The sequence below is a fragment of the Cavia porcellus genome, unplaced genomic scaffold, assembly GCF_034190915.1.
Source record: "Cavia porcellus strain 051 isolate PalLab524CR breed Dunkin Hartley unplaced genomic scaffold, mCavPor4.1 scaffold_18, whole genome shotgun sequence".
Taxonomy (NCBI): Eukaryota; Metazoa; Chordata; class Mammalia; order Rodentia; family Caviidae; genus Cavia; species Cavia porcellus.
The window spans coordinates 11,785,258-11,812,048 of NW_026947501.1; the positions used below are offsets into that span (position 1 = coordinate 11,785,258).

Genomic DNA, 26,791 nt, shown 5'->3' on the forward strand with positions numbered 1-26,791 from the left:
GGTTAACTTTTGTGGAGTATATTTAACAGAACTTCTAAGATTCCTTTTCGTTCAGTTTTATTAATGGCAGTTTTAAAAAAACTTGATATTTAAGTATGCTTAGGATACTGTTGTTAGATAAGATGCTTGGACAGTGTGGTTCTTTTATAATTTTTTTGATTCTTTGATTTTTGCAAGAACTCATTTTAACCATTCTGGCCTTTGTTATATACTTTAAATGGCTCCAGCTCATTTCCATCTTAGAGACTGATCACATCTTGTTCTTGCTGCTTGGAACATTCACTTCCGGGTGTTTACCTTAGTGTCTGGAATTGTGTCTGATGATGTAGATACACGCTGAAGTAGGGCTATTGTATGCAGGGGAGCTGAGCACTCATTTATGTGTGTGTTGTGCATGTATGCCTGTCTATTTTTCCCACAAGAATGTTCCTTGAGAGTAAGTACCCTGATTATTTTCAATGAAGTGTCTATAGCACACAGAGCATCTAGAATACAGTAAGTGCTTAACATAGTATCTCATAGTGAGTATAAAGGACTTGGAAATATGTTGAAACAGCTAACATACCGAGAATAACAAAAATGTGAGGTCTTTCCAGTTTAGTTCATCTAAACTAACTAGATTATTTGAAAAAAATCACTTCATGTAAAGTAAATATTGCTATAATGTTGCAAACACATTATGTTCCTTATAGAAGGTAATTTTTGTATTATCACTGAGTTTCTGTTGCCAAATATTTCATAACTAATGCAGAGATTATGCATAGGTTACTCTTTATGATAACTTTGTTAATTTCAAGTTGGAGTTCAAATTAGTGATAGTTTGATATGCAATTTGATAAAAATTATTTTAATTTTTCTCAAAAATATGGCAATAAAAAGCACATGTAGGCATGTAAAACATCTAAAAATATAAAAAGGTACATTAATTGTGCTAAGAAAAATGTAACATTTTTGTTGATTAGCTTTTTTGAAAATTTATATTTCATAGATTTCTTTCCTTGTGTGTTTATTGGCAATACCAACGAGATACACTTACAAAGGGCCACATGCCTTAACGAAAAGTGTTTCATTTATTAAAATGACACCCATTTTTATACTCTGGTATTAGAAAAAAGCAGCCATTTTCTCTGGGAAATGACATTAACAACAGCAGCATAACAGTGGAAAGTATGACACATTTAACCCTGAATAACATTTAAAATGGTACTCATGATGAATAGCTCTTTAGAGTTTGAAATAGTTTCCATGTATGTAGTTACAAGTTCTTAGCCCAATTTATTGTTACTTACCTGCTACCTCCTTTGTGGGGCTGACAGTTTCAAAGAGAAGAATGATAGTGAATGAGGTTTTAAAACATAAAAACTACTGTAAGCCAGGCTTCCGTGAGATCGCTTATTATTGTGGGTTTTAAGGTGGAAATGTATTTTGAGTTAACTGCTTCAAACTGTCTTTGGGAACACAAACCAGAAGGACACGCATTCATCCACCAGTGTTACTGAACATCGTTAGCAACTAGCACTGTGATAGTCATACAAGTCTTGGAAAAAGAACCATATTTAAAGGCTTTGCAACTTAGAGCATCTCCTTAGAGAAGGAGGTAGAATCTGTAACAGTGAGGTACCAATTCTCCGTGTCTTATTCCATTTTCTGTTGCTGTATTAGAATATTGGAGTCTTGGTAATTTATAAAAGAAATATATTTCTGGTCCTGGAGAGCAGCAACTCCAAAAGCCAGGTGCTGGCATCTGCTTGACTTCTGGTGGGAACTTTCTTGCTGCATCAGAATATGAAGGTGAATTGTATTACGCAGTGAGACAGAGAAAGCATGCCTGTGAGAGCTTGCTCCTCTGATGAGGTCATTCACTCAGTAACGCAGTAACCTATGAAAGACTTAATCTTTTCATCAGAGTTCTGCCCAATCACATCCCAGAGGCTCCCATCTCTCATACCCCATTACTATATGACTTCAGGGACTAAGTTTTCTACACATGAAATTTGGGGAACACATTAAATCCATAGTATCAAGGATCAGGCCAGCAGGATAGCAAATATGGAACAAAATGCCACCACTCCATTTAAAAAATTCATTTAGGGCTTGAGAAATTTGAATGGTAATTATTTTCTGGTGCAAAATTGAGGAAATAGACTGACTTTTTTCTGATGTCTAAATTGATTTGTACCTAAATCCTATTTTATATCTCCTTTGATCTATTTAGAAAATAACAAATTCATCATAGAAAATAGAAAGTGAAACAAAATCAGCACTATTTTGGAAAATGTAGCACTTACATGGCAATAGAAGAATAATACTCATGATTTTTCTGTCAAAACCATGCTTGGAAAATGATTTAGTTTTTTTGCAGGCTTCATTCTAATTAAGATAAATAAGACAGTGCATTGCTCCCGTATTCTTTTCTGTTGAAATGACAGATTTCTGCCTTCACACGGAAAGACGCCCTTTTCAGATACGGACCGCTGCCCTGGTTCTCCCCAGCCGGCAGCCTCCCCGTGTAGTGCCCCCCAGCTATGCTAGCTCCCCACCACACTTGGTAGGATTCTCATGGGAAGGCTGAGGGGAGGGTGGCTGGGAAAAGCTGTGAGTCCTTCCAGGGGATACTAGTAACAAACAAAAAGACTTAAGCAGATTTGGGTGGGTGAAGGGCGTTTATGTGCTATTCTAAGACTTTAGTGGTAGAAATAATCATTTTTCACTCTTCCTTGCAGTTATTTCTCTGTCCTTGTCTCTCTCCCCCCTCTCCCCCCCACCTGTGTCCTCCTTCCCTTAGCTTGCTATGACAGTAATACCCTAGGCTGGGTGATGTTTGAGAAGAGAAATTTATTGTTCATGGTTCTGGAAGATAGGATGTTAATATCAAGCCACGGTCAGATGTACTGTCCGATAAGGTCCCGTTCCTCATGGATTGCACTGGTTATTTACCCTTGCATGTTGGGAAGGCAACAGGGCTCTCTCAAACCTGTGTGAGAAGGATACTAATCCCATACCCTGATAACTTAATAAGCTCTCAGAGGACCATCTCTTATTGCCATCACTGTGGAGGTTAGTTTCAATATAAAGTTTTGTAGAGACACAGACATTCAGACTGTAGTGTAATTCTCTCCCCAACACACAGCGACAAACACACACACACACACACACACACACACACACACACACACACGTAGTTTGAGCCTAGAGAAAACATATTTCAGATTTTCTTATTGTAATTACTCCCAAGTGGTTAGATCGGACGTAATTTGAAAACCAGTTCAAAGTTTCCATCGAAAGTTAAACGTTCTGTAGAATGATTTTCAAATAACACAACAGAATTAGTAGTAGGCTTCATTTAAATACAAATTCTGTCTCGCCTGAAATGACCAGAAGTGCTGAAATATGTTATGAAATAATTTACTTTCAAGGTGCTGTCTATGTAAGTGGTTGGTTCATTCATTCCATAAAATTTTATTGTGCCATGTCCTGTTCTAGGCACTTGAACTCAATCACTCAACACTATAGACAAAGATCTGTGACTCAGTGGCGGTGACCTGTGCCTTGTGTACTACAGTGGGCTGAAATCACCGAAAGCTCTGACGGGTTTGCCATCAAACTGATAAGCCTTGTGAAATTTACATTGTGCTGGGGAGAAATGACCTTTATGCAATAGGCATAACATATGAACACACTAATTTACATGATAGCAGATGATAAAGCGATTTGACAAAAGTAATGTGCAATAGAGTCAGGGAGGTCAGGGGTGTGGGGGCGAGGGGTAGCGGACTGGAGGCGACAGCAGACTGTAGCTAAGAAGACTGGGCCGGTCTCACTAAGTTGAAAGACTCCTAAAACTTGAGAAGGTGGTTCCCATTGTGGTCTAGACAAAGGGCATGTCAGGAAGAGGGGACAGTTCAAGCAAAATCCCCCCAGGGGAGCATGCGTACTGTGTCTGGGAACAGAGAGTCAGTCCTGTAGCTGGAGCAGAGCTACTGATGGCTGAAGGTTGGAAGAGTGAATGGTGGATCCTGGAGGCCCTTGCTGGGCCTTTTAAGGACTTTGGGTTTTATGTGGAGGAAAATGGTGAGTTGCTTCAGAGTGTGTAGCGAAGAATGATGTAATCAGATTTACACTTTAGCAAGAGGCTCTGGCTGCCATGGATTCAAAGCAGATTATGAATGAATGATTTAAGCTGGCGGGGAGGAGGCAAGAACAGAAGCAGGGACACCTAGGCGATTCGTGCCTGGCGGAACTGACATTCTGGTTATTCTCTTGTGAGGTACAGATCCCCGAATATTTCAGAGGTAGAGGCAGCAGAATTTCCCAAGGGATAGGAATTAGAGAGTTAGAAAGAAGAGCCATAAATAATAGGATGGTTTTTGTTAAAAGGAAAGCCTAATAGTCAAATGAAGAAAGCTAGATCTTACGATAAACAGCTAGCAAAGAGCACAAGGCTTTGAAAACTCAAGCAGTGAAGGAGGGAACGAACATATATATTCTCATCTCAAGGTCCTGTCACCTCTCCCATCATGACTGGGTTCCGGAACCTGGACATTCATCGCCAGGGCTGAACTCTGCCTTTCCTGCCATCGGAATCTCCCCTGTTCAAGGTCTTTGTGCAGTCAACTCTTGCAAGTCATAGTTTTCAGAAAGCTCTTCTCAGGCCCTGCTGTCTTCTCAAAATTGCTCTGTCCTACCACTCTGTTTAGTGGTTTTTTGCATTTCATTTTCGTGTAGTATTTTATTTAGCTGTATTCTTCATTGTCTGTCTTCCCTGCTGGTCTGTGTGCTCCATGGCACTGAGATCTCCTCACTATTTCTTGCTGTTGTATCTCTAGTACCTAGGAGAGGATCTGGCATGTGGCCCATAATAATTATTGAGTGGTGGTATTTTAATATCAAAGCATATCATCAAGTATGCATTAACCTCCTCAGGGACCTCCACCATCAGTGTGTTGGGGTTGGGGGAATATTTTCATGCAGTATGTTTTGACAAATATTGGAAATAGCACTATGGGAATTTAATTAAAGAAATCATAAAACATTCAGTAAATGAGAAGAAGAAAAACCAGAAGAGGCATAGAGAGTGGGAAGAATTTAGAATTGTAGGATTCTTGATCCTAAGAATTAAAACTGATTTACCCAACAGTACTCACAGGTAGAAATTGCAGCTTCTCATTGAACTTTCTCTGAACATGATCTGACAACACGGAACACGTTATTGTATAAAGCAGTGTGTCCCAATCTTTGGCAACTCTCAATATTCCAGAGGTCTTTTTAATTGTATGAGTAAATGAACAGGGAACATTTGCCCAGGCAGAGTGAAATTGGGAAAGTATTTGTGGCTGGAGGAAGGTACGGCAGAAGCTAGAAGAAATCTAGGCCACTGACAAAGTGGGCAGGTTTCCTCATGGAAGAGAAGGGTAGAGGTGGGTATCTCGTATCTTCCTCAGGCTGGCAGAGAGAAGGGCCTTAGGAAGGTGAAATTTGCTTCATAGGTAGAGTAGGGAAAGACCCGATACCAGTTTTTACTTATTTAAGGTAATTAAAGCCCCATTAAAAACCCTATCACTGTCAATAAGACAGTGTGAATTAAATGTCCAGGCAAATCTTAAAATGCTGATTCCAGCAAGATTTTTTTAAAATAAGAAAACCATCAAATTACAGTGTGAAATATAATCACTTATACTTCTGGAGCTAATGTGAATTCTAAGGAGGAGACTGACCTTTAGTTGCCGAAGGAAGAAAGAAAAACTTTTTATTAGAACCTAATAATAGTTTAAATGTAAAATTCTGAGATAATTTCCTTAGGAATATGTAAAAGCCTCTAACAGAGGGATTGATGGGGAGCTAGTGCCAGGCATGTCTTTTGATCTTGGGCTTTATTGAAGGAATTTCAGATAAACTGGAAATCATGCGGCTTTTGGGATCTCCTGCTGAGATATGCCTTCATTGTCCATCTTTTACTCCATATCAGAAACTGAATAATTATCATGAACAGAAATTAGTGGCTCATACTTTTAGAGAGCAAGCCTGAGGAAGCAACTTCTGGCCAGGACCACCTTGTGTTGTTGCACGGCCACAGGGCAAGAGGATGAGAGTGGACCAAATCTGTGCTTTTAGAGGACCACCAATCTCACACATAGGGGAGTAGCCCTCATGGCCTCATCTCTGTGAGGTGTCACCTCTTAATAATATTACAACAGTTTTCAACGTGAAGTTTGGACGAGACAAGCATTGCAGCCGCTGGTCTTTCTTAGCCTCAAAAAAGCTAACTTCTCTGTGTCCATGGCTTCCATGGCCTTCCAGATGATTTCCTCTTTTACATTCTTAGAAGTGCTGCAGGTTGCATTACAAAGGACTCTAGCTAGATTTTTATTTTCTGCCCTAAAGTTTTGGAGATACCACAGTGCTTCATCTAATCAAAACTATTTGGAATTTTTATAAACTTTTGACAGGTAACTGTCAATGAGAAATGTTTTATGTACAAAAATCAGAGTAATTCATGAGTGATTTCATAATGAACATTTTCATAGGGAGAGGAAAGCTGCTTTTGAAACCCAAAAATGGTATAGAGAACTTTTATATATTTTGATCTGAGTAGTTTCAAATTAGCAGAGAAAAAAAAATCAGGTTCCTTTATATGACTGAATATGTTTCAGGTAAATTGAAGTGAAGTTGAGTCAAAGATATGATCCAAAAATATCTAGTTATTGTAAAGGTACATACATGAAGAATATCTAAAGTCAGGAAGGAGAAGGAATTTATCTGTGTGGAGATAGGAATTACTTGTGGTGTTTTGGCAATGAAACAAAATGTTTTGAATATATCGGACTAATCCTTGGTATTGAGATGCCAGGCTCACTATTCCCTAGGTGTTAATTTTTATTTGCAAAACTAGTCAGAGAAATTGAGGGACAGATTGGGGAACCTCGTATAGTACATTCTCCTTTAAACATTGGAGTCGTTTGGAAGATTCAGTGAATTCTTATGTGTATTTATGACACTTGTTTTATTGTAAGAGCACAAACTTTTACATAAAGGGTCATAGTAATGTGAGATACATGAAGAGAAATGGTTTCTGCTTAGAAATTCTAAGCCGTGTACCCAAAAATACCTTGAGAGGGATATAGCTCAGTGACACAAGCACCTGCCTGGCAAGGGCAAGGTTGTGAGTTTGATTTATGATACCAAAAAAAAAAAAAAAAACAAGACAATCAAACAAGAATATCTTGAGAATGTCATTGGGTTTTAAAATCAATATAATTTGCTTTATGTTACTTTTCTAATGTTAGGTACAGCAATTAGAGTTCTTTAAGGGAATGAGATCAATAGAAAATATACGTATAATTATGCAATAGGAAGTATTATATAGGCTTTCAGGATCAGAGATAGGCGAGTACACAGTGGCTGCCTTTCTGCAGGAGAGCTAGAAGATCCAGCAGCTGCTTAGATCGACCAGACTGGAGCTACGCAGGAGAGGGGTCAAGGGTGCAGCTCCAGGCCAAGGGGGAAGGCCTGGAAGCTCACTGTGGAGTCACTATGGGTGCCTGTGTTGACCTGTTGAAGAACCAGAGACAAAGGCAAGGCGATGCCTGGAGCTCTTCGGAGATGAGGACCCTTCCTTCCTCTTCCCTTTGCTCTTCTGCCCTCCGTGCTGACCTGTGACCCAGTCATCCACAGACACACCCAGAACTGGGCTCTACTAGGATGCGAGGCATTCCTGCATTCTAGCTGCTTCTCACCTTGATATGTCATGTAACAGTCGCACTAAATGTGTATAGGTTTCTCAGGATCGAAAGAGAAATAAACATCTTTTGCAGAGATTAGAAACAAATCATCACCTGGATTACTATGATTTGATGCTGGCTTTTCCGGATTTGTGACTGCAGAACATAGCGTGGCTCTGGTCCCTGTCCTCTACCGCAGGGCTCTTCTCTTCTGTCCTGTGATTCCTCTATTGTCTGTTTATAGATTTGTCTTCGGCTTTTGGACCTTGTCCACTCTGTTCTGTATGTGTGTCTGGCTTATAATTCTGCTGATTTATTTGTAAGAATTTAAGTCCATGTTGATCTTTTTTTATTCCTGTCTCACATGATTTAGTGCTGAATTTCATAATACTTTCTTGGTTTATTTTTTCCCTTATATTTCCTCCTATTTGTTATGGGTTTCTTAAATATAGGGTCATTCTTTAATGTATTATGTATGTATGAGTTTGTAACAGAATATTTGTCTCTTTTTAAGCTTTTTAAGAGCTTCGTTCTCAAAATTCTCAAATTCAAAATGATACCCTGAAATCGCAGGATTTTTTTTTTTTTTTTTTTTTTTTTTTTTTTGGTACTGGGCATCAAACTCATGACCTTGCGCTTGCGAGGCAAGTGCTGGTGCCACTGAGCTAACCCCCCGACTGAAATCACAGTTTCATGAAGCCATCAGTCCCTCATATAAAATATTATGGTTGCTTCAAAGTATAGCACATTGTAATGCAATTTTCTCATAATCATTTTGAGTTTAAAAGTTGCCAGTTTTTGTCAGACATGTTGCTTAGGTCAATGTGCAGCAGCTCCTTTTGGATAATGTTGTCATCTTTGAGACAGGAAATTCAAAGACAAAGAAGGAGGGGTTGGTGTTGCAGCAGACATGGTCAAATGCTCCAATGCCCAGGGGCCTCCATGTTTTTCTTACACTATAAGAAGATACTACCAATTATTTTCTAATGGTCAAACTGGTAGCAGAAGGTGAATTAATTAATTAAAGTTTCTAATAATCCTGTTTTTTAAAAATAGTTTATATATTTTCTATTATATTATTGTTGTGTACTGCTAGTCAGGCTCTGCTGGCCTATTATGCAGTAAAGAATAAACCTTGAAATCTCAGGGGCTTAACAATACAGTCCCTCTTCATGTAGGGGCCCAGAGACCTGTGCTGATCTATACCATGTTCCAGCAAAGTACTTTCTTACTCTACTTCCATTGCAGGATGCTGAACAGTTTCTTACTGAATAAAACAGTGAATGTCCTGAGTACTCTATCTTAGACATGCAGTCAGCTATTCTGCTTGATTCTGCCCTCTAGGGAAAGTTCTCATTTAGGGTATTCATTAAGTGTTAAGTAATACAGTAATTACAACAGGAATGCTGAGCCTGGATCAATTAAGAGGCACATCTGGAACCCAGCACTTGAGTTTATGATCCTAAAAGGGAATTAGTGTACTGAGAAATTTAAGAGTTGACAATGACTGGTCTTCTCTTCCTCTGAACTCTGGAACAGTGTCTCACACAAGGCAGTAAAACAATGAATACTTTTAAACAGAAGAGCTCAAACTTGCTTTGCTTTTGTGGTTTTATATGTCTTCTTCGTTTCATGTTTTTCTAGAAATTTGTTTTGTTATCTTGTTTGATTTGTTTTTCCCTCTAATACAGAGAGGATAGGTGTACATGTAGAGATTCACACATGCATAGAACTTCTAAACAGTTTACGAGAATTGATTATATAATGCACATTGGAATGAACAGATACTCTGAAGAAGAGACACTAAGATATCTAGTGCTAATTCTGTAGCATCATGTTATAAAATCTAGAAATACTATTATTCTGTGTTCAGAGTGATATTAGTCTGTTTTCTTTTGTTTAATTTCAACATATGTAAAGATATGGACAGTTATTTTGAAGAGAACATGAGACATTATGTCAGCCATTGTTGACTTCCCTATTGTCTGGTCTAGAAGACCTAAAATGCCTTCAGCATCCTGTTCTGATCAGTTTAGTACTATTTTGTTCAGTATGAATTCAGTGTGTGTGAAGATATGGACACCTATTTGGAAGAAAACAAGAGACAATATGATAAGACAGTGAAGATCTCCAGTGGTCTTGCTTTGAAATCTGTGTTTCTAATTAAACTGTTTTCTTATGATCTGTTTTCTTCTGTTTTGTTAGGTTTAGTTTTACCTTCTTTTAAAAAAAATTAGCTTTTTAAAACTGCTTCCTACATCTTCATATCCCAGTGTACTTTTAACAAGTGCTTCAGAATGAAGATATGGACTTGATCCATTATAATTAGCATTGAAAATGGAAGTTAGAAAATGTTTCCAAAATTGGGAATTTTTCTCCATAATTTTATTAAGTGGAGACTTAGTAAAACTATCAAATATATAAGCTGCAAAGATTTAAATAAGAAAAATAGGTTAAAGTACCGGAAGATATTATCAATTAAAAAAAGAGTATTCAGTAGCTTTTTTAAAGTATTGGCTAAATATCTCTGTATAGTCTGTCTCACTGATTAAAGATTCACATCCTTAGTTATAGTGCATTGTAGGGTCCATAAAGCTAAACCATAAATCATGAATGAAGGTGAAAGGTATTTTATTTTTTTGTGGTTTGAAGAACATTGCCAATCAATTTTTCATTTGGATGGTCCTTAGCAAATGGCTGATTTTCTTGAATCGTAGGCTGGGCTTGCAAAGCTGTGCAGATCAGGCAATCTATGTTCATATCTTGATGATCTGCAAATCACTTATTCATTTGGTAGAGTAAAGCAGGCTCATGAAATCAATAATTTTGCTATTCATTTATGCTGTATGCTTTCTTTTTCACCCTTTGGAAAATTCCATAAAGCAGCATCGATTTTATTAAGCTAAAATAAAAGCATGTCTCTAGCACAGTCTCTGGTTTTGTTTGCCTTATGTTTTAAAGAATGCTCAAGCCTTACGTACTCCATCAGTATAAGGTCAGTGTGTTCTTATATTAATGTCATTGATGGATGCTTTCTGCACATCTTTGTTAAGTATGTATGCTGTGTTTATAGCAGGAATGAGCTTAATCACATTTGTGAATTAAAGATTGGCACTTCTGATATGAAAATAAAATGTTAGCTTGTTGCTTCGGAAATTGTTGCTTTGGAAGTCACGCACAAAAAAGAATTGAAGTTAAAATATGCAGCTCTTGTGTAAAAAAGTAATGAATTCCAACGAAGAGTTTCAGGTCAAAATTTTAAAGCTGCATGGGTATGGTAGCTTCAGATTACTAGATGCTCCAAACAACTGCCTCTTAAATGTACTGCTATTTTTTCTTTTGCATTTTGTGATTTTTGAGGCCAAAGAAAAGGAACCCTGAGAGGTGTTGCTGCTTCACTATTAACTATGGACTGGAGGGATTCTGTTGCAGTGTAAATTGTATTATATTTAAAATGAATGACTTGCAACTCTGTTACTGTATGATGCACTTAAATATGTTCATTTTAATGGAGATGAGTTATTGTCAGATTGCTCTGCAAAAGGAAGCTCTATTTTTTCTACCTGTGACCATTTTTATTGACCAAAAAGTTTCAGAAATGAGAAAAGATACTGATTCTGACCTTTGATTATCTAAATTTGTGAGGAATTAGGGACAATAATCAATTTCAGTGCATATGCCCTGGCTTACCTAAACATTTGGGATAAACTCGGGTCTGTGTCACATTCAGGCAGAATCAAATTAAAAATCTAAATGTTTAACACTGTCATTCTTTTCTGAATTATTGAGTTCTATAGACTTGTGAGAAGAACAAATATTGCTCTTAAAACTTGAAATGTTCACTAGAAAAATGAAGGAAACTAGGTATTTGGCATTTTCCTCTTATTTTAATACGGCCTCAGAGTTTATTTTGGTTATGGAGCACATTCCAAAAAAGTATGTGGCACAAATTACCCAAACTGAGAAAACAGGGCTGAATATCTGTGAGATGACTGTGAGATACCGTCCGGAGGGCTGGCTGGTGTGTAAAAGCCTGAACTCTCCTTTAGAACTTTCTGTAATACTTCTTAATTCTGTACAATTGTCTAAAACTGCTCGTGGTTTCAGTAGCTTCTATTCTTGTTTCTCTGGGGAGAATCTTTTTCCTGTTTTTTTTTTTTTTTTTTTAGTAATAGACAAAGAAATTGCTTAGTTTAATTTAGACAAATAAGCGGAAAGAAATCCTGACAGTGCACCAGACGCGATCTTTGTGGATAATGTGAGTTCTTTCTTTTTAATTTTAGAATCAACCTTGTCCTATGTTAGGCAGCTGGAGGCCAGAGTAAGACAGCTGGAGGAGGAGAATCGCATGCTGCCCCAGGTGGGTGACTTCAGAAGCGCGTAGCTAGTCAGTGTCATTTGAGTTGCAGTTGTTTATTTGAAATGAAAAGTCTCAATTACATGTTCTTCTTTAAGTGCTAGAAATCATTTTGTAAATAGCCATTCATCTCGTAGAGTGTGATTATGTTCCATGATGGCCATCATGTTATCCAGGTTTCTAAGTGGTATGCTAAAGGTTATGGATGTCTGAAATAAGAAGTTGAACTGATTTTTAAAAAGAGGAAGAAAAAACAAAGATTAAATGGAAGATAAAGATCTTTAGTATCATTATATACATTATGCCTGTAGTCTGTAGATAGTAAGGAAGGGACTCTTTTAAATCCAAAGCTTACTAATTTGTGAGCAATAAATCTATAGATAAAGTTTTTGTATCTTAATTAATTAGTACTTTCTGAAATTTTCTGTGATGTAATCGAACTCTTGTATAATGAAGCAATGTCAGTAATTGAGTTTTTATTTGAGGACTCTATTTTTTTCTCTCTGATGAATATACAGTGGTATTTGTTCTGGAATGTCTAATGTCTTGTTAAATATTTCACTAGAAAAAATTGTTTCCATGAGCTGTTAAATTTACAAGAATGACGCTAGTCTTTTGAGGTGGTGGTTGTTAGAAAATAATTTGTTGAGAAGTCGCAGAAATCTACTGACTTTAGCTTAGCTTCCATTATAGATATGAAGGCAGTAATGCGTTTTAAGATTTTATAAAATAGAGTTTTCTAAGCAATTAATTTCTATCAGCCTTTCTGCTTTCTTATATAAGTGACTAAAGGAAAATTGCTGCTCAAATAACCAGTACACAGTAGTTTAAATAAAAGACAAATGCATTTACATTTCAACAGAAGAAGTTTAAATATTTAAGACTCTTTGGAAAGACACTGTAAATCTTTTCAGTCTTGTTTTGTTCTTAATATCATTTTGCTCATTAATATGATTTGGGGTATCATGTGCTCTGTGGAGGAATGTTTTCTCTCTCTTCAGTTGGCCAAATAAAAATTATGAGATTAGTAGATCTACTTCTCTTCTTTCTCTCACCATTGGCGTGTTAAAATTTATAATGGCAGAAGAGATTGTTTGTGTCATGAAATAAAATACTGGTAGAATTGGCTTTGGGGAGGGGTTTGTTTGCTGCCTGTTTGCCTTTATATTGGATTCAGGTCTAACTGTTCTAGGGCCCTTGATTGAAAACATCTAACTTCTTTCCTGTTTAAAAACTTAAAAATATGGTTTATTATATATGTTTATACCATTTCACAGGCAACTGAGAATATAAAAGATAAAAAGTAGAAAAAAAGAAATAATTTTTAGTTTTAGACTAATAATTTTTAGTCTTCCTTGAGTGGAAAATGAAGCTCACATCAAACATTAAAATGGTAGCATATATACCATCTTATTTAAAAAGAGGTACAACAAATGTGAAAATAATTACAAGATTGATTTTTAAAACTCTGTAAAAGTTAGTATTAAAATTGTTAAGGGACAATCAGAAGAACCCTCCACTATACTTAATATGTATACATTGAAATGCACTGTCCTTTGCATAGTTGAGACTAGGGCAGATTAAGCAATTTCTTCCATTAAAATATTCAGTATGTGCTTTTACATGTGTTGCTATTTTGCTGTCAGGAAAGTTGTCTTTCCTTTGTTTTTTATTTTTTTCCCACTGAGAAATATTTAGGAAAGATTGGCTCTACAATAGGATACACTATTATTTTATCATTACAAAAGAAAAAAAATTTGTCAATTATAACATGTCAGATTTTTGTTGATTTTAGAGATGTTCAAAATGAAAAAACAGTATTTTAGATTTAAATGGATAGTTACATGTCAGAGTGCTTTAATGGAAAGAAAACTCATTGTTTAAAATATACGACTGGACATATAAAATATAATAGATCTTATTTTTAAAATAATATTTTTGTTAAATTTTATGTCAGATATTGTTGCCTTGGATTACAGCTAAAATGGACATGACAGAATTGCTAGTTGTACCTTCTGTAAGTACAAACTGTCATGAGCACTGATGGTAGATGAGCCTCAGGAGTTAACAACAACAGCAAAATAACCTTGAAGCAGTGCAAATCATGTGAAGAGAATTCTCATGAAAGATTGAGACTTGGTCTGGAGAGCACAAGTGCATACACAATTTATTCTTAAATGTTATTTACAATATGCTGTTACAGATATGTCTGATGAAATTTCCTTGCAGAAACTATTTCTGACTGCATGATGTTAGCTGATTTGCAAGGTCAATTCAAAGCAAAATACTGACATTCCTGCATAAATTAATCTCAGTAGTTGAATACTTGAGTTTTAATTATAAAACCTGCCACTATGCCTTGATTGGGAGACAGTTCTTTTAATTTCCAAATTTATAAAGTATGTCTATTTGTCTTCGGGTAAACAGAAATAAGAATGTAACTCACATAAGAATCTCAAATCTGTCAAGTATGTTTTGTGACTGTGGCCACAGTTTTTAACTGAGAGTTTAGAGTTTAAGCTACTTATGTAAAGCATTGACCTGCAGGAAAAAATCTTATTTTAATTCTTCATATTGTGTGCATTCATAGAAAAATACAACTTTAGCTATGTATGTATTTAAAGTTACAAATGATGGGTATAATGTTTGAGATTCTTTCTGGTCAAAGGGCAAAGGACTAATTTCTTCATTTGTAAATGACACAGTTGTTCCCAAATCTTAAATTTTATGAAGAAAGGTCCAGGCGTAAATATAGCCTTGACTGGGTCCATGCTTATACCCATGAAAAGTTGTCAAGTTTCAGAAGGATGGATTGTTGAAGAACAGAGAAAGGTGATAAAGACTGAGTTGGTTCTGCACTATAGGGAAGAGGGGTTTACAAAAAGTAAGGAGTCAGGTTTTTGCAGAATTTCTTGCTCAATTGTGCTGACCATACTCACTGCAAGGATATTGAGCTATGCTTGTTGTTTGGTTTGTGGTCATAATATTTCAGCAGTATCCTAAGGTAGAAATAGTCTTGTTATTTTCAGAAAATATTATTTTAGTATTATTGGTGAGAATATTATTTGAAAGTGAAATACCTTTTTAAAAGTTGGTACAAATGATAAAGATATTGAGAATTTAGAATATTTTTCATGAGCAGATAAACTAATGGGAACATTTTTAAGATCACATTAAAAATTATTTCAAAGGATTTTATATAAACTTAATGTACATGATGTTATAAATGCTCAGAAAAATCTTTCATTTCTCTTAGATGTAAATTTGATGTGATATGAACCCCTAATGAAAATTGTGTATTATTTAAATGTAGTTGTTATCTATGAAATCTTATTCACTTTTAAATCTAATAGTCACTTATAATAAAATAATTGATTTATAAATAACAGATGCATTATGCTGTAAAGTTGTAACTTTAAAGCATTTAATACAAAAATTAAAAGGCACACATCTATTTTATGTATATACTTACCTAGAAATATAAAGTTAATCTGATTACAGATTCAAAGATTTTCAGAGTAGAGCTTTCCATATCATATAGAATAAATCTCTTTTTAAAATAAAGGCGTATCATCTTTATAGAATACAGAATGCCATGCTGGCAAATTAAGGAGGGAGTCAGGCCGAGGTGGTGTTCTGATTCAATGATCTTTCTAGCCTATGTATTCCCTTGTATCAGTTAGCTTTTTGGTGAATGGGACACAATACTTGATATACACAATTTAAAGGAAGAGAAGTCTAATTTGGCTCACAGTTTTGACGATTCAGTCCCTGATTGGCAGGCTCCAAGTCAGGGACATTATGAGAGAAGGACAGAAAATAACAAAGTTGTTCATTTCACAGTCACCAGGAAGCAGAGCAAGATAATCATACCAGAAAGGGAAGTCACAGTGACTAGATATAATATCCAAGATTAGGCCTCATGACAAACCTAGACACACCCACATGTGTGTTTATCAATTCCCTGGATGGCTCCCAAACCAATCAAACTAATAACTAAGCTTACTTATCACATACTGCTTGTGCTAATCTGACACCAAAATGTATCTCTTTTAACCATATTTAAATCTCCAAATATGGAAAATGAAGTCATAATTCTACTTAACATTCTGTTACTATTCTGTGTAAAATGACATGTCCACTAATCCCTTTTTTGTAGTCTCAGTAGTTCCTACATGATTTAAAAGTCCAAGTTAAAGTTTTTTCTGAGAGTCGAGGCAAACTTTCAGATGTAACCTTCTGTAAAAACAATAGGTAAATTATCTAATCTTAAGGAATAGTGATATAAGGTGAATGTGCTCATTTCAAAAGGGAAGAATAGGAGGCAGGATAAAAAGTAGGACTAAAGTAATACCCAAACTCAGAAAGGCAAATACTAATTTTTGCAACCTTGTGTTTGCCATCAGATGGGATGCACATAATGATAACATGTGACTTGCAAGATGTTTGGGTGGAGCCATCCCTATCACTTCGCTGATTAGGACCTACATTGCCTATCTTAGACCAGCTCTGTTCTCATACTGTAACTTTCCTCTGGAGATGTTACATGTTCCTGACATCTCTGGCTGCTCGTAGTCTCCCCTCTGGCTTCTGTTTCATCCTCATATCTTGAGGCAGTTCCTTCTCTGGGACTCCTTGTCTAGGATCCCAGGCTTTTTTTTTTTTTTAATCTTGTGGAAACCTCCCAGACCTTACAAGCCATGCATTCCTCATACCTGGGAAACCAACACCAAATGGCTTACACCAATATCTGATATCGGTGGAAGCAGTTGCCAGGCCCCCTTGAACTACTGTGTTCTCTGAGTTTCTGAGTCACTGAACAGAATGGAATGAATCTCTGGTAGCCAGTTATCTAGGTGACCTTTTTTCAGCAGGAAGTCTGTGTTAGTTAGTTTTCTGTCATTGATGAGAAGAAATAACTGAGGCCCAAAAGCAAGGAAAGAAAAGTTTCACTTATCTCATCGTTTGAGCAGGTTTCAGTCTATAATCAGTTGGCTCCAAGGGAGGGTGGCATGGTACAGAGGGAACACGTCAAGGCAGAAGAAGACAGCAAAAGCAACAAGAGAAAGACGGGGAGGACAAGCCTCTTTTCTTCCCTTATACTGTATGCAACCTACCCATCCATGGATGGGTGTAGCACTCACACCATCTCTGTGCCTTCCTTTTACACGGGGTCAGGACTCTCAGATCCCTGCTAAGTCACTTAATTAAACTTCTAAACTTCTCAAATTGACACAATGAACAGCATCTTACAGTAGTAAGGGAAAGACCGCCACACCTCAGGATATAGAACCGCTGAGTTACTTAGTTAAGCTTCTAGGCTTCCAAAGTTGACAATCCACCCCTTTTCAACTTGGCAACCAGATATATTTTTTTAAAATCAGTTTTCAGATAGAAAGATGTGATTATTCTTATCATTTCATAACTTGAATATTTGTAACACGGGTTTAAATGTGCTTAAGAACCAGTATTCATCAACATTATATTACATTAGAATCATAACATTCCTCCTCTGGCCCTCCAAAGACTCCAGCACATATCTTTATGCAAAAGGCATTTAACCCATCTCTAAGAGTTGCCAAAATCCTAACAATTTCAGCACTGCTGAAAAGTTGAAGGTCCAAGTCTCTCCAAAATGTAAGGCAAATTCTTATCTGCAAGTCCCTGTACAAATGAAAAGTGAAACACTTCCAACATTCAATGGCACAAGATAAACATTTTCATTTTAAAATTAAAAATGGAAATATAAAGTATTGGGACCAAAGCAAGTCCGAAATTCAGCAGGGTAAACATTAAGTCCTATAGTTCCATGAGCACTATTTAAGGAAATCTGTGGAAAATTTTGAACCTCAAAGCTTGAGTGGCAGTACTCTACAGTTGTTTCAGTGGTTTTAGCTCCAATGGCTCTGTACTGTGCAGGCTTTGATTCCTCCTTGCAGTTTCCTTAGATGATCCACATTCCTTTCTTGTCTAAGCTTCTGGGTTCTCTATTGCACCTTTGGCATTATATGCATAGCTTCACTCACTGTCCTCTCAGAGGTACACTCCCAGGCCTCCCAGACCTTCTGAGATCAGAGTGGAAGCCTTCTTAACTCCATAGTTCTTGCATTCTGCATGCACCTAAAACCAGCACTATGTGTATGATGCCAAGGTCTGCTGCCAGTTGGCACAGTAGCCAGGCTTTCCTCTCTCTCTTGGATGTAGGTTAAGTGCCTAGTTTGCTGGACACACTGAATCCAATTCTGAGAAACAAATTTTCTATGCTGCTTCCATTCTGGAATGTGATGCAGCTGCCATTGCTGTGAAACTTGATACTCTGTGGCTTTTTCCTTAAAGCAAAGTCTTTCACTTTTGCTGTTTTGAAGCTGCAGACATTGGAGACTTGCTGATTTTTGTGGTACCCTCAGGCCATCTTTTATATTCTCCTGTTACTTCTCAGCAATCAAGATCTCCTCTGTTGTATCTTGGCAGTTCACAGTTTTACTGGAGTTTCTCTTCTAGCCAAACTCAAGACATTTTAAATTATCCAGCTGGACTCTGTTCTTGATTTTCAACATAAATCTGGCTAAAAGCCCCCAACAATAGCCATGCCACAGCCTTAACCTTCAGCTGCCTTGAAAGTTCTTCCATGAGGTTAATTAATTCACTGCCTATAATCTTAGTCTCAGGCAAAGTCTCTGATTGCAAGCAAAATACAGACAAACGTTTGACAAACCATAACATTCATCATCTGGAGTCCAGCACTCAGTGCAGTTCTTCCCAACAGAAACCTCCTGAGCCTGGGCTTTATCAGTAGGATTTCTGTTAGCTGTCTGGTCTTCTGAGCTCTGACAAGAATCTCCCATACAGAACAGCCTAAGATGTTCCAGTTTCACTCTTTCAAGTGATATTGCTGAATCTTTTTGAACTCTTCCAACAAGCCATTGTCCAGGTTGCTTTTTTTTTTTTTTTTTTTTTGGTATCGGGGATCAGACTCATGACTTTGTGTTTGCCAGCAGGCACTTACGCTGCTGAGCTAAACCTCTGGCCCCACACAAGCCATTGTCAAAGGCTCTTGAACCACATGGTCAGGGACAGTCACAACAAAGAACTCACTTCTCTGGTACCAAGGTAATGACTGATACATTGTATCAGTGTGAGAAATTTATAAGTGTAAGTGACTCAGAAGGGTGCAGGGTCCTCATTTTGTAAACATCCTCATCCCTATGCAGAGGGAGGAGTATGGAGATGGTGTCAATGCTATACCTACTGTGAGGGGGCTATAGCCTGCTGACAATATAAGGAAGAAAAAGAAACTTGTAACCCCTCCATCTTTTCTCTTGCTGGTTTTTCTGTCTTCTGCCACCTCAAAATGTTGCCTCTGTGCCATGCCACCTTGTTTTGAGCCAGCTGATTATGGACTGAAACCTCCAAAAACTGTGAACTAAATAAACCTTTCCTTTCTTAACTTTGGGTGTTGAGTATTTTGTCCCAGCAGTGAGAGCAAAGTAACAAAGACAGGGTCCTAGGGACTCTCTTCTCAAATGAAAAGTTTATATTTTTGTACCCTTGAGCCTGTAATGAGCAGCATGTTGCTAATTCCTGAGTTGCCCTCAAGGTGTGACTATTTTTACTCCTATTTGAAGTATTTGATTCTTTGTTAGTGGTACTTATTTCCTTAGTAATCACACCTCCTCTGGCCCCAACTTTATATGTAAATGTTTCAAATTTGTCTGCTCTACTTTTTGCCTGATTCTCACTATAAATCTAACTAAAAGCAGTGAGCAGTACCCATGAGGCAACGACTAAATGTTGGATTGCCTTTAAGTTTCTTCTGCAAGATCAGTAAGTCCACTTCGCTTAAACTTAGCTTCCTGCAAAGAATTTGTCACCAGAGTATAACAGGAGTGGAGCTAGTTCACTTTCTGAATGAAATCTCAGGAAACAATGCTTTATTTTCTGCCTTCCTGTCAGCATTCTGATCCTCTGTGCTCCAAACAACCACTCATCAGCCTCTGCTTAGCGCATTGTAGACTTTTTAAAGTCTTATTCTCTAAACTTTTTCAGACTTGTCTCATAAATCAGTTCAAAAGACTTCTGAATCACAGGGTCACATATAATCACAGCAACAATACCCAACTTGGTAGTGGTTTTCTGTTTGTCTGCTTTCCCATTGCTGGGTTGTAGCACCTGACACACTATTCAAAGGAAGATTTGTTTTATTTGGCTCATGTTTTTAGAGGGATCAGTCCATGGTTGGCTGGCTCCATGCTGGTGAAAGTACATGGTGGAGCAAAGCTTCATGGTGACCAAAAAGCAGAGCAGGAGAACAACACAGAGAGGAGAGGTGAGGGAGTAGAAATAGTACTCAGTGTCACACATCTGTGACCCACCCGGACACAGCCAGAAATATGCTTTGCTAATCTCCAGAGTGACTCCAATGCCAATCAAGTTGATAATTAAACATAACTGTCACATGCCTCTAATCCTTTCATACCTTTAATATAATTCAGAATGTGTTGCTAAATAGATGTTCCTCTTATCACCAAATTTATTTACTTAAAACATTTGTCTTTAAAACTAACATTAATTCTGTTTAGGCGTCTAAAATTTGTTACACATTCATTGTTGCCTTAAGGAAAATGTTCTATTTTACTTAAAGCAATGGTATCTATCACAAATGAAAAAAGTGAATTTTGCTGGCCTCTTTCTCTTGAACTTATTTCCACATCACTTCAAAATCATAAAAATTTATTATATAGTCTCAAATGTTCTTATTTGCAGGGAAAATTCATGAGTGACAGAAATGTGGTCAGAGAGACCTTTCAGAGTGAGCTGGAGATGGGTATGGGGCAGATAGTTACACCGGTGGATTTTAAAATTGAAGTTTGAGAATTGAAATATGTTTGTTTATAAAATCTTCTTTAGATCTTTTTGTTCATGCCACTATCTTTTCTTAGTAGTCACAGGATTTATTAATCCACTTGTAGCTAGTATGTTTTTGTGCTGCATCTGCAGTGAAGAATTATATCTAAATGTTAAATATCTTTAAGTGGGTACTATGGAGTACTTACTTGATGATTTTATTATAAAAATAGTGCTGCCTTTGAAGATTTCAGAAAGCATTCAGATAGAAACTCTGAGGTAAAATGTCATTATTTTTAAGGTATTCCCACTTACTTTTTATTGACTTATAATCGTAAGATGATTTTACATCATAAAGGTGGCTAGTGAATAAAGCAAGCAGTTTGCTGCAACTCCAAAGTCAATTAAGTACATTTGTTAAAAGTCTGATTGGGAAATCTGTTTCCTTTGATTAAATGCTCTGGCACTAATATCTGCTTTTCAAGTCCTATATGTGCTTTGTGACCCTGAGACTCTTTTTGAAACAAACCACCCACTTCTTAAGACTAACATTTGACAGTCACTTTACAGAATCTGTGAGGGTACCAGACCTGCCTGCTACTGCCTGCTCGCTGGTTCTGCATTCAGCAGAGAGACGTGGTGACTGGTATCCCCACTGAGTTGGCTCCTGGCAGCAAGTGTTTCTATTTCTGTGTGCTAACATACACAGAAGAGTCTAATTTTGGGAATAGAAATGAAAAAAACCTTCCCTCTTATATAATTTGGTTACATTGTGGCCTTACAATGCAGTCTTTCAGTGCCTTGGGAAAGAGTCGGGCTGTTTCCAGAGCAATTTCTGAACAAAGGAACAGAACCTGTCATCTCTACCAGAGTGCTGAGGAGAGTACACAGGAGCCAAGGAAATTGAGCTTGTCAATTCCATGGCAACACAGCCTCAGTCCTGCTTCTCCTCGAAGCCCTCCCTCACCTCTCCTGGCTGCTCAGGCAGATTGGTGGTGTGCTGGGCGGAGGGGTGGCTTCTCTCACATGCACCTTCCCCTCATGCACTTACCCTCTTCTGCAGGGGAAACATTTATTTATTGTTTTTTCCTCTTTTTCCTTTTTACATTTTCTGACTTGATGTGTATTTAGTAATATTTTTTTGTCTCACAGAGGCATAAATGTATGGTTCTTTTAGGGTAACTGCACAAAAGCCCACAAAATAACATTTTCAGGCTGGTTAAAACAAATGGTGTTTTTTTCCCCTTGTTATTTATATGAAAATTACCATTCTAGTACCCTGAGAAATAGCATGTGCAGGATTGTTATTATTTTTCATCACGAATAGCCACCCTAATGAATTCACACAACCTAGGTAGAATCAAGATCCTATGGATAGGAAAAAATTAGGTTAATCCATTAAAGATTTGTTGCTCCTAGATACAGTATTTGAGAAGAAAGTCAGTCCACCACCTGAAAAGTGTTTGTGGATGATTTATACAATTAGAGAAATGAAAAAGTGTTTTGTGGATACTTTAGTAGCGTTTTCGGGAGACAGATGGATCTAAGCAAGTGGTGTGGGTTTATTGGAACAGAAGAGGAAACCAAATACAGATAGTAAATTTATGAGGGGAAATCATGCTAAATGAATGAAGGCAGGATTTAAGGAAAAGCTAAATGTCTTATTAGAGAATATTTCAGAGTAAAATTTGTAGAATTGTCTAATTAGCATGAAGGTTTTCTAAGTGACAGAGTTGATGACATTTTTCTATCATCCTCTCATGCTTAAAGTTTCATGTGTATAAATCTCTGATATGTCCTAAGAAATCCTCAGTCTAATAAGGGAATATAAATGAAATAAAAGCACAAAGAGAAAATATGACCAAATTACTTACCATACTTTGATGCATGTAATTACTGAGTTTAGCAGTCACTTGCTGAATTACCAAGGGGTGTTATCTATCATTTATACTTAATAGTGTAGTCTTCTTATTAACTGTACTGGTACATTATAATTCTTTCTGTTGGTAGGGCACATTGAAGTTTATTTTTGAATTGTAATAGTTGTAAGAATACAACATTTTATTACCTATCCTTGGAAGAATTTGCCAAAACAATTACGGGACCCTATTCAGCATCAGGCTTTCTTGCTTAATTGTATTAACTAGAATCAGAAATTCCAAAGAATATCCAGGCACAGTGAGAGGTGACTATAAAAGAATGCAACATTGCCTGTAGCAGTAGAAGTAGTTTTCTACTCTTCTTTTCTGAAGTAAAGCCAAAAATGAAAACTTAAACATGAAACTATCTTCCCATTTCTAATACATAATGTAATCAGCTCATAGAACATAGAAAACAGTGCATAGTTGTGATTTTGAAACTTAATTTAATTTTCTGTGAATACCACAAAAATGAAAATATTAGGAAAAAAGTAAATTATGGATATTGGCTTTGTGGCAGCTCAATGAAACACAGTTTCGCTTGGTGTCTGTTTCCTGCTGTAGGTTGTTTCCTGTCTGACTGATGGGAGAGAAGTGTCTAAAGCAAGCTGTTCTGTTCTTTTCTGCTTCGACCTTTTCTATAATAAGGTTTAGGCCTTTTTCCTCTATAAATCTTGTATTTCTATGTTCTTTCTTATTGTTGCCGAGCAAGACAAACACGTGTATAAAATAATGCTTAAAAATTAAAGTTGGTAAACACAATTAAAGTCTGTGCCTCGTAATCACTGGTAATTACGTATCCTTTATATGAAAAGTAGACAAAAATAACTAGGCAACATTTATATTACTTAAATATAAACACAATATGTATAATACATGTAAGATTATCAAATATTTGTATTCTTTAGGAAGGCAGTTTAAATGTATGAATTTCTTTCATTTGAAACACACTGTAAAAGTTGTCATTATATGAAAGAGAAGCAAATAATAACTAAATCATATTTAGAAAACTGAGGAAGAATCAGTGATGACCCTGGATTCTTTTAAAAGAGGCACCATGAACTTCCCGAAAAGTGGAGGACGAGGAACTAAATTTTGGCTTGAATCTGTCCTTAATTAGTTGCTAGACCTGGAGGATACTCCTAATATCCCTGCACCTTATGTGTCTGACATATAAAACAGGGATGTTACAGGGGATGCTGAAGTTTCTATTTAGTTCTGCAAATCTATAACTCTATGTGGAGAAAGTTTGTTTTTGTTTCCTTTTTGCTTTGGTATAGTAATTCCTTAAACTTTAAAATGCTACACCATCTAGGTTTTTGTTTATAAATGCCTGTTTGTGTCACTTTAGGTTGCTTAACATCATGAATTCTAAATTAACAAAATTTCACCAGACAACTATTGTATCTGTTTAAGTGCTTGTGAATTCATTCTTGTTAGGTACAAAGGCCGTACTTTCTCCATTTCTAAGTGTGGTTCCTTCTCTCTTGATCATCTCCAGTGTAAAGACATAACAATGTTTGGATTTATGTCTTACATCCTTGTAAAGTTATTAGGCTCCAGATGGAAGGGTTGTGTTTTAAAAAACAGAGGCAGGTGGTACAGACTGAGTTCCTGCCAGTGGTGAAACGGAGTCTGTAGACAGGCAGATGGAGTGCTGTCCTTTAAAATCAGTTTGTCAATTGCAGTATTTCAAAGTGAGTCCCAAATCGTAACAATCCATTTAGTCTTAGAAACTGCAGTGCTATTTGTATTATTGTATGAGAAGAAAATTCTTTAAAAATTGGTGCAAATGATAGCTAAAGGCTTGAAATTAGAATATTTTCTCTTGGGCACTGAAAGTAATATATTTTTAAAAGATCGCACTTAAAATATATTAAAAGATTGCATACAATCATGGGAATTTGATATTTCATAGAGGGAATTTTATAAATTATTATGAAAGAGAATGCCAATCGAATATATAAAAGATCAGCTTTTATTTATCTATAATTTATAACCAATATATACTCCTTATTTAAATATATAACATATATCATGATTCAATTATGGGATAAAACAAAACAAATTACTGTGAGAAAAAGATGACAAAAATGCAGCGTTGCACTCAGGTTTTTGCAGTATAGCTGCACTGAAGAAAATAATGGAAAAGAACTAGCATATAAATCTAAATCAGCTCTACTTTTAATGCACAGAAAGAATATGCAAAAGAATAGAATGGTTTTTCAAAGGATATCTGATTTATTGGATTTATTCTGTAGACTACGGCATCTAAAGTAATAGCAAACAAAAAATAGGGCCTTTCTTTAGACTTTTGACAATGAGCACGTATTTTAAACCTACTAAGATTGATACACTAAAAAATGACATACAATATGCATCTAAAATGAAAAGCACAACAAAACACTAAGGTAACAAAGCATTCAAATCAATGTGACAGTAACACCAGGCATTTTCTATAATTAAAGTCTTTTTGATTTGTGAATCATTAGTTATCATTTATATCCAGTTGAAAACAAATATTGTATGTAGAATTGAAAGATATCTTGTGCCTGATTTTGATACATGTGTGAAGATCAAAATCCCAAGCCAAGGACATGTTTAACTGAGTAATAGTTGAGGGGCAGCAGATTTTATATGTTCCTGAAAATATAAAAAACTTAATGTAACTTGTTCCCCTAATCAAGAAAACCCTCACCACTAAAAATCAGCCTCTGTGAATGCACAGCAGCTTCTGTCTTCCCAAGTGAACATTTAGAAAGCTAGTCTTACACTTCTCTCAATGGCAAAGACCCTGAGCTGCCATGCCAATTATTTTACCATTTATAGAACTTACTGAGAAAACAAAAGTTCGTTTTACTGGTAAGAAAACATGTATTAAAATAGGATTGAGGTAAAAACAGAAATAGAAAGTGAATTGGGGCTTGTTTCAAACTAATATGTTTCAAAACACAAAGATGCTAAAACTCCTTTTGTCTAAAAAGCCAGTTTTCATCAGAAAGTTGTCATTTATATTTTAACTCTATTAATTTTTGGCACTAATTATGAAGCACCTGAAAGTAAGGATCCATCATTCCCTCACAACTTGTGATAGAATTTACTGAGTTGTGATGTATTTCTGAGTGTCCTTTTTGAGTGTTGTAATTATGAGATCTCTATAGTTATGGATACTATATTTCCTAGCATATGAGTTTAATGAAAAAAAAAATCTCTGTCTTTGACATTAAGACACACCTGCCGTGGGTGTCAAAACAGTTGATATATTTTGTCTGCTAAAAAGGTTCCCCTTTTAGAGCCAGCTTTTATCAGTCCACAACGGCTTCCATCTGGCCTTGAGTTTAGTAGTTATTTGTAATCAGTCAAACATTAGAACTCCTGCTTTGCATGTTGTTCTGCAATAAATGAGAGGCATTTTAGGTCATGAGAAGACAGTATCAGTCTATATTTGAGTCAGATTTATATTTCTTCTGTAATCTGTACATTTATCTGTCCAATCTTATTGCTAATATAACTGCTACCTAAAAATTTACTTAGGTAAATACAACTAGCAAAAGTAGTCCAAGAATTTTAAAGAAGTTAACTGTGTTCTTTTGAGGTTTTTTTTTCCTTCTCTTTAGAAAGTTGTTTCTGTACCATGAACCTAAATGATAGAAGTTGTAAAAATCTGAAGATAAAAATTCTGAAAGATGCTGTATTATTTGTGTGTCTCAACTAAGCACACCTAGAATCACAAATTCCAGAGGGGAGTTGATTTGCATGATGTACTGTACAGTCTGAAATAAGGATTCCCCCAGAAAGAGGAAGGGGACAGGTGGATTCAAATGGAGTGATTTTAAAACAACAATTTTGAAAAGACTGCCTCTTGATTAATAGTAGTTATTCCTTCCCACCTCTGTTTTCTGGGTTAACAGCCCTGGGATCAAGAGCTATTTTTTTTTTTTTTTCATGGATTT

General features: G+C 36.4%; 1 protein-coding gene across 7 annotated transcripts in view; it reads left to right on the forward strand.

The window, feature by feature from the left end:
* Positions 1–26,791, forward strand: part of Ccdc85a (coiled-coil domain containing 85A) — a 176,151-nt gene that overhangs the window by 124,718 nt on the left and 24,642 nt on the right. For 6 of the 7 annotated variants that reach the window (XM_023564111.2, XM_063229430.1, XM_063229431.1 and 3 more), the window contains exon 3: positions 12,002–12,078. The exons of the other annotated variant lie outside the window; for it this stretch is intronic. In XM_023564111.2, the coding sequence (XP_023419879.2) occupies positions 12,002–12,078 (77 nt within the window). The remainder of the gene's footprint in view (positions 1–12,001; positions 12,079–26,791) is intronic. 7 annotated transcript variants of the gene reach the window in all.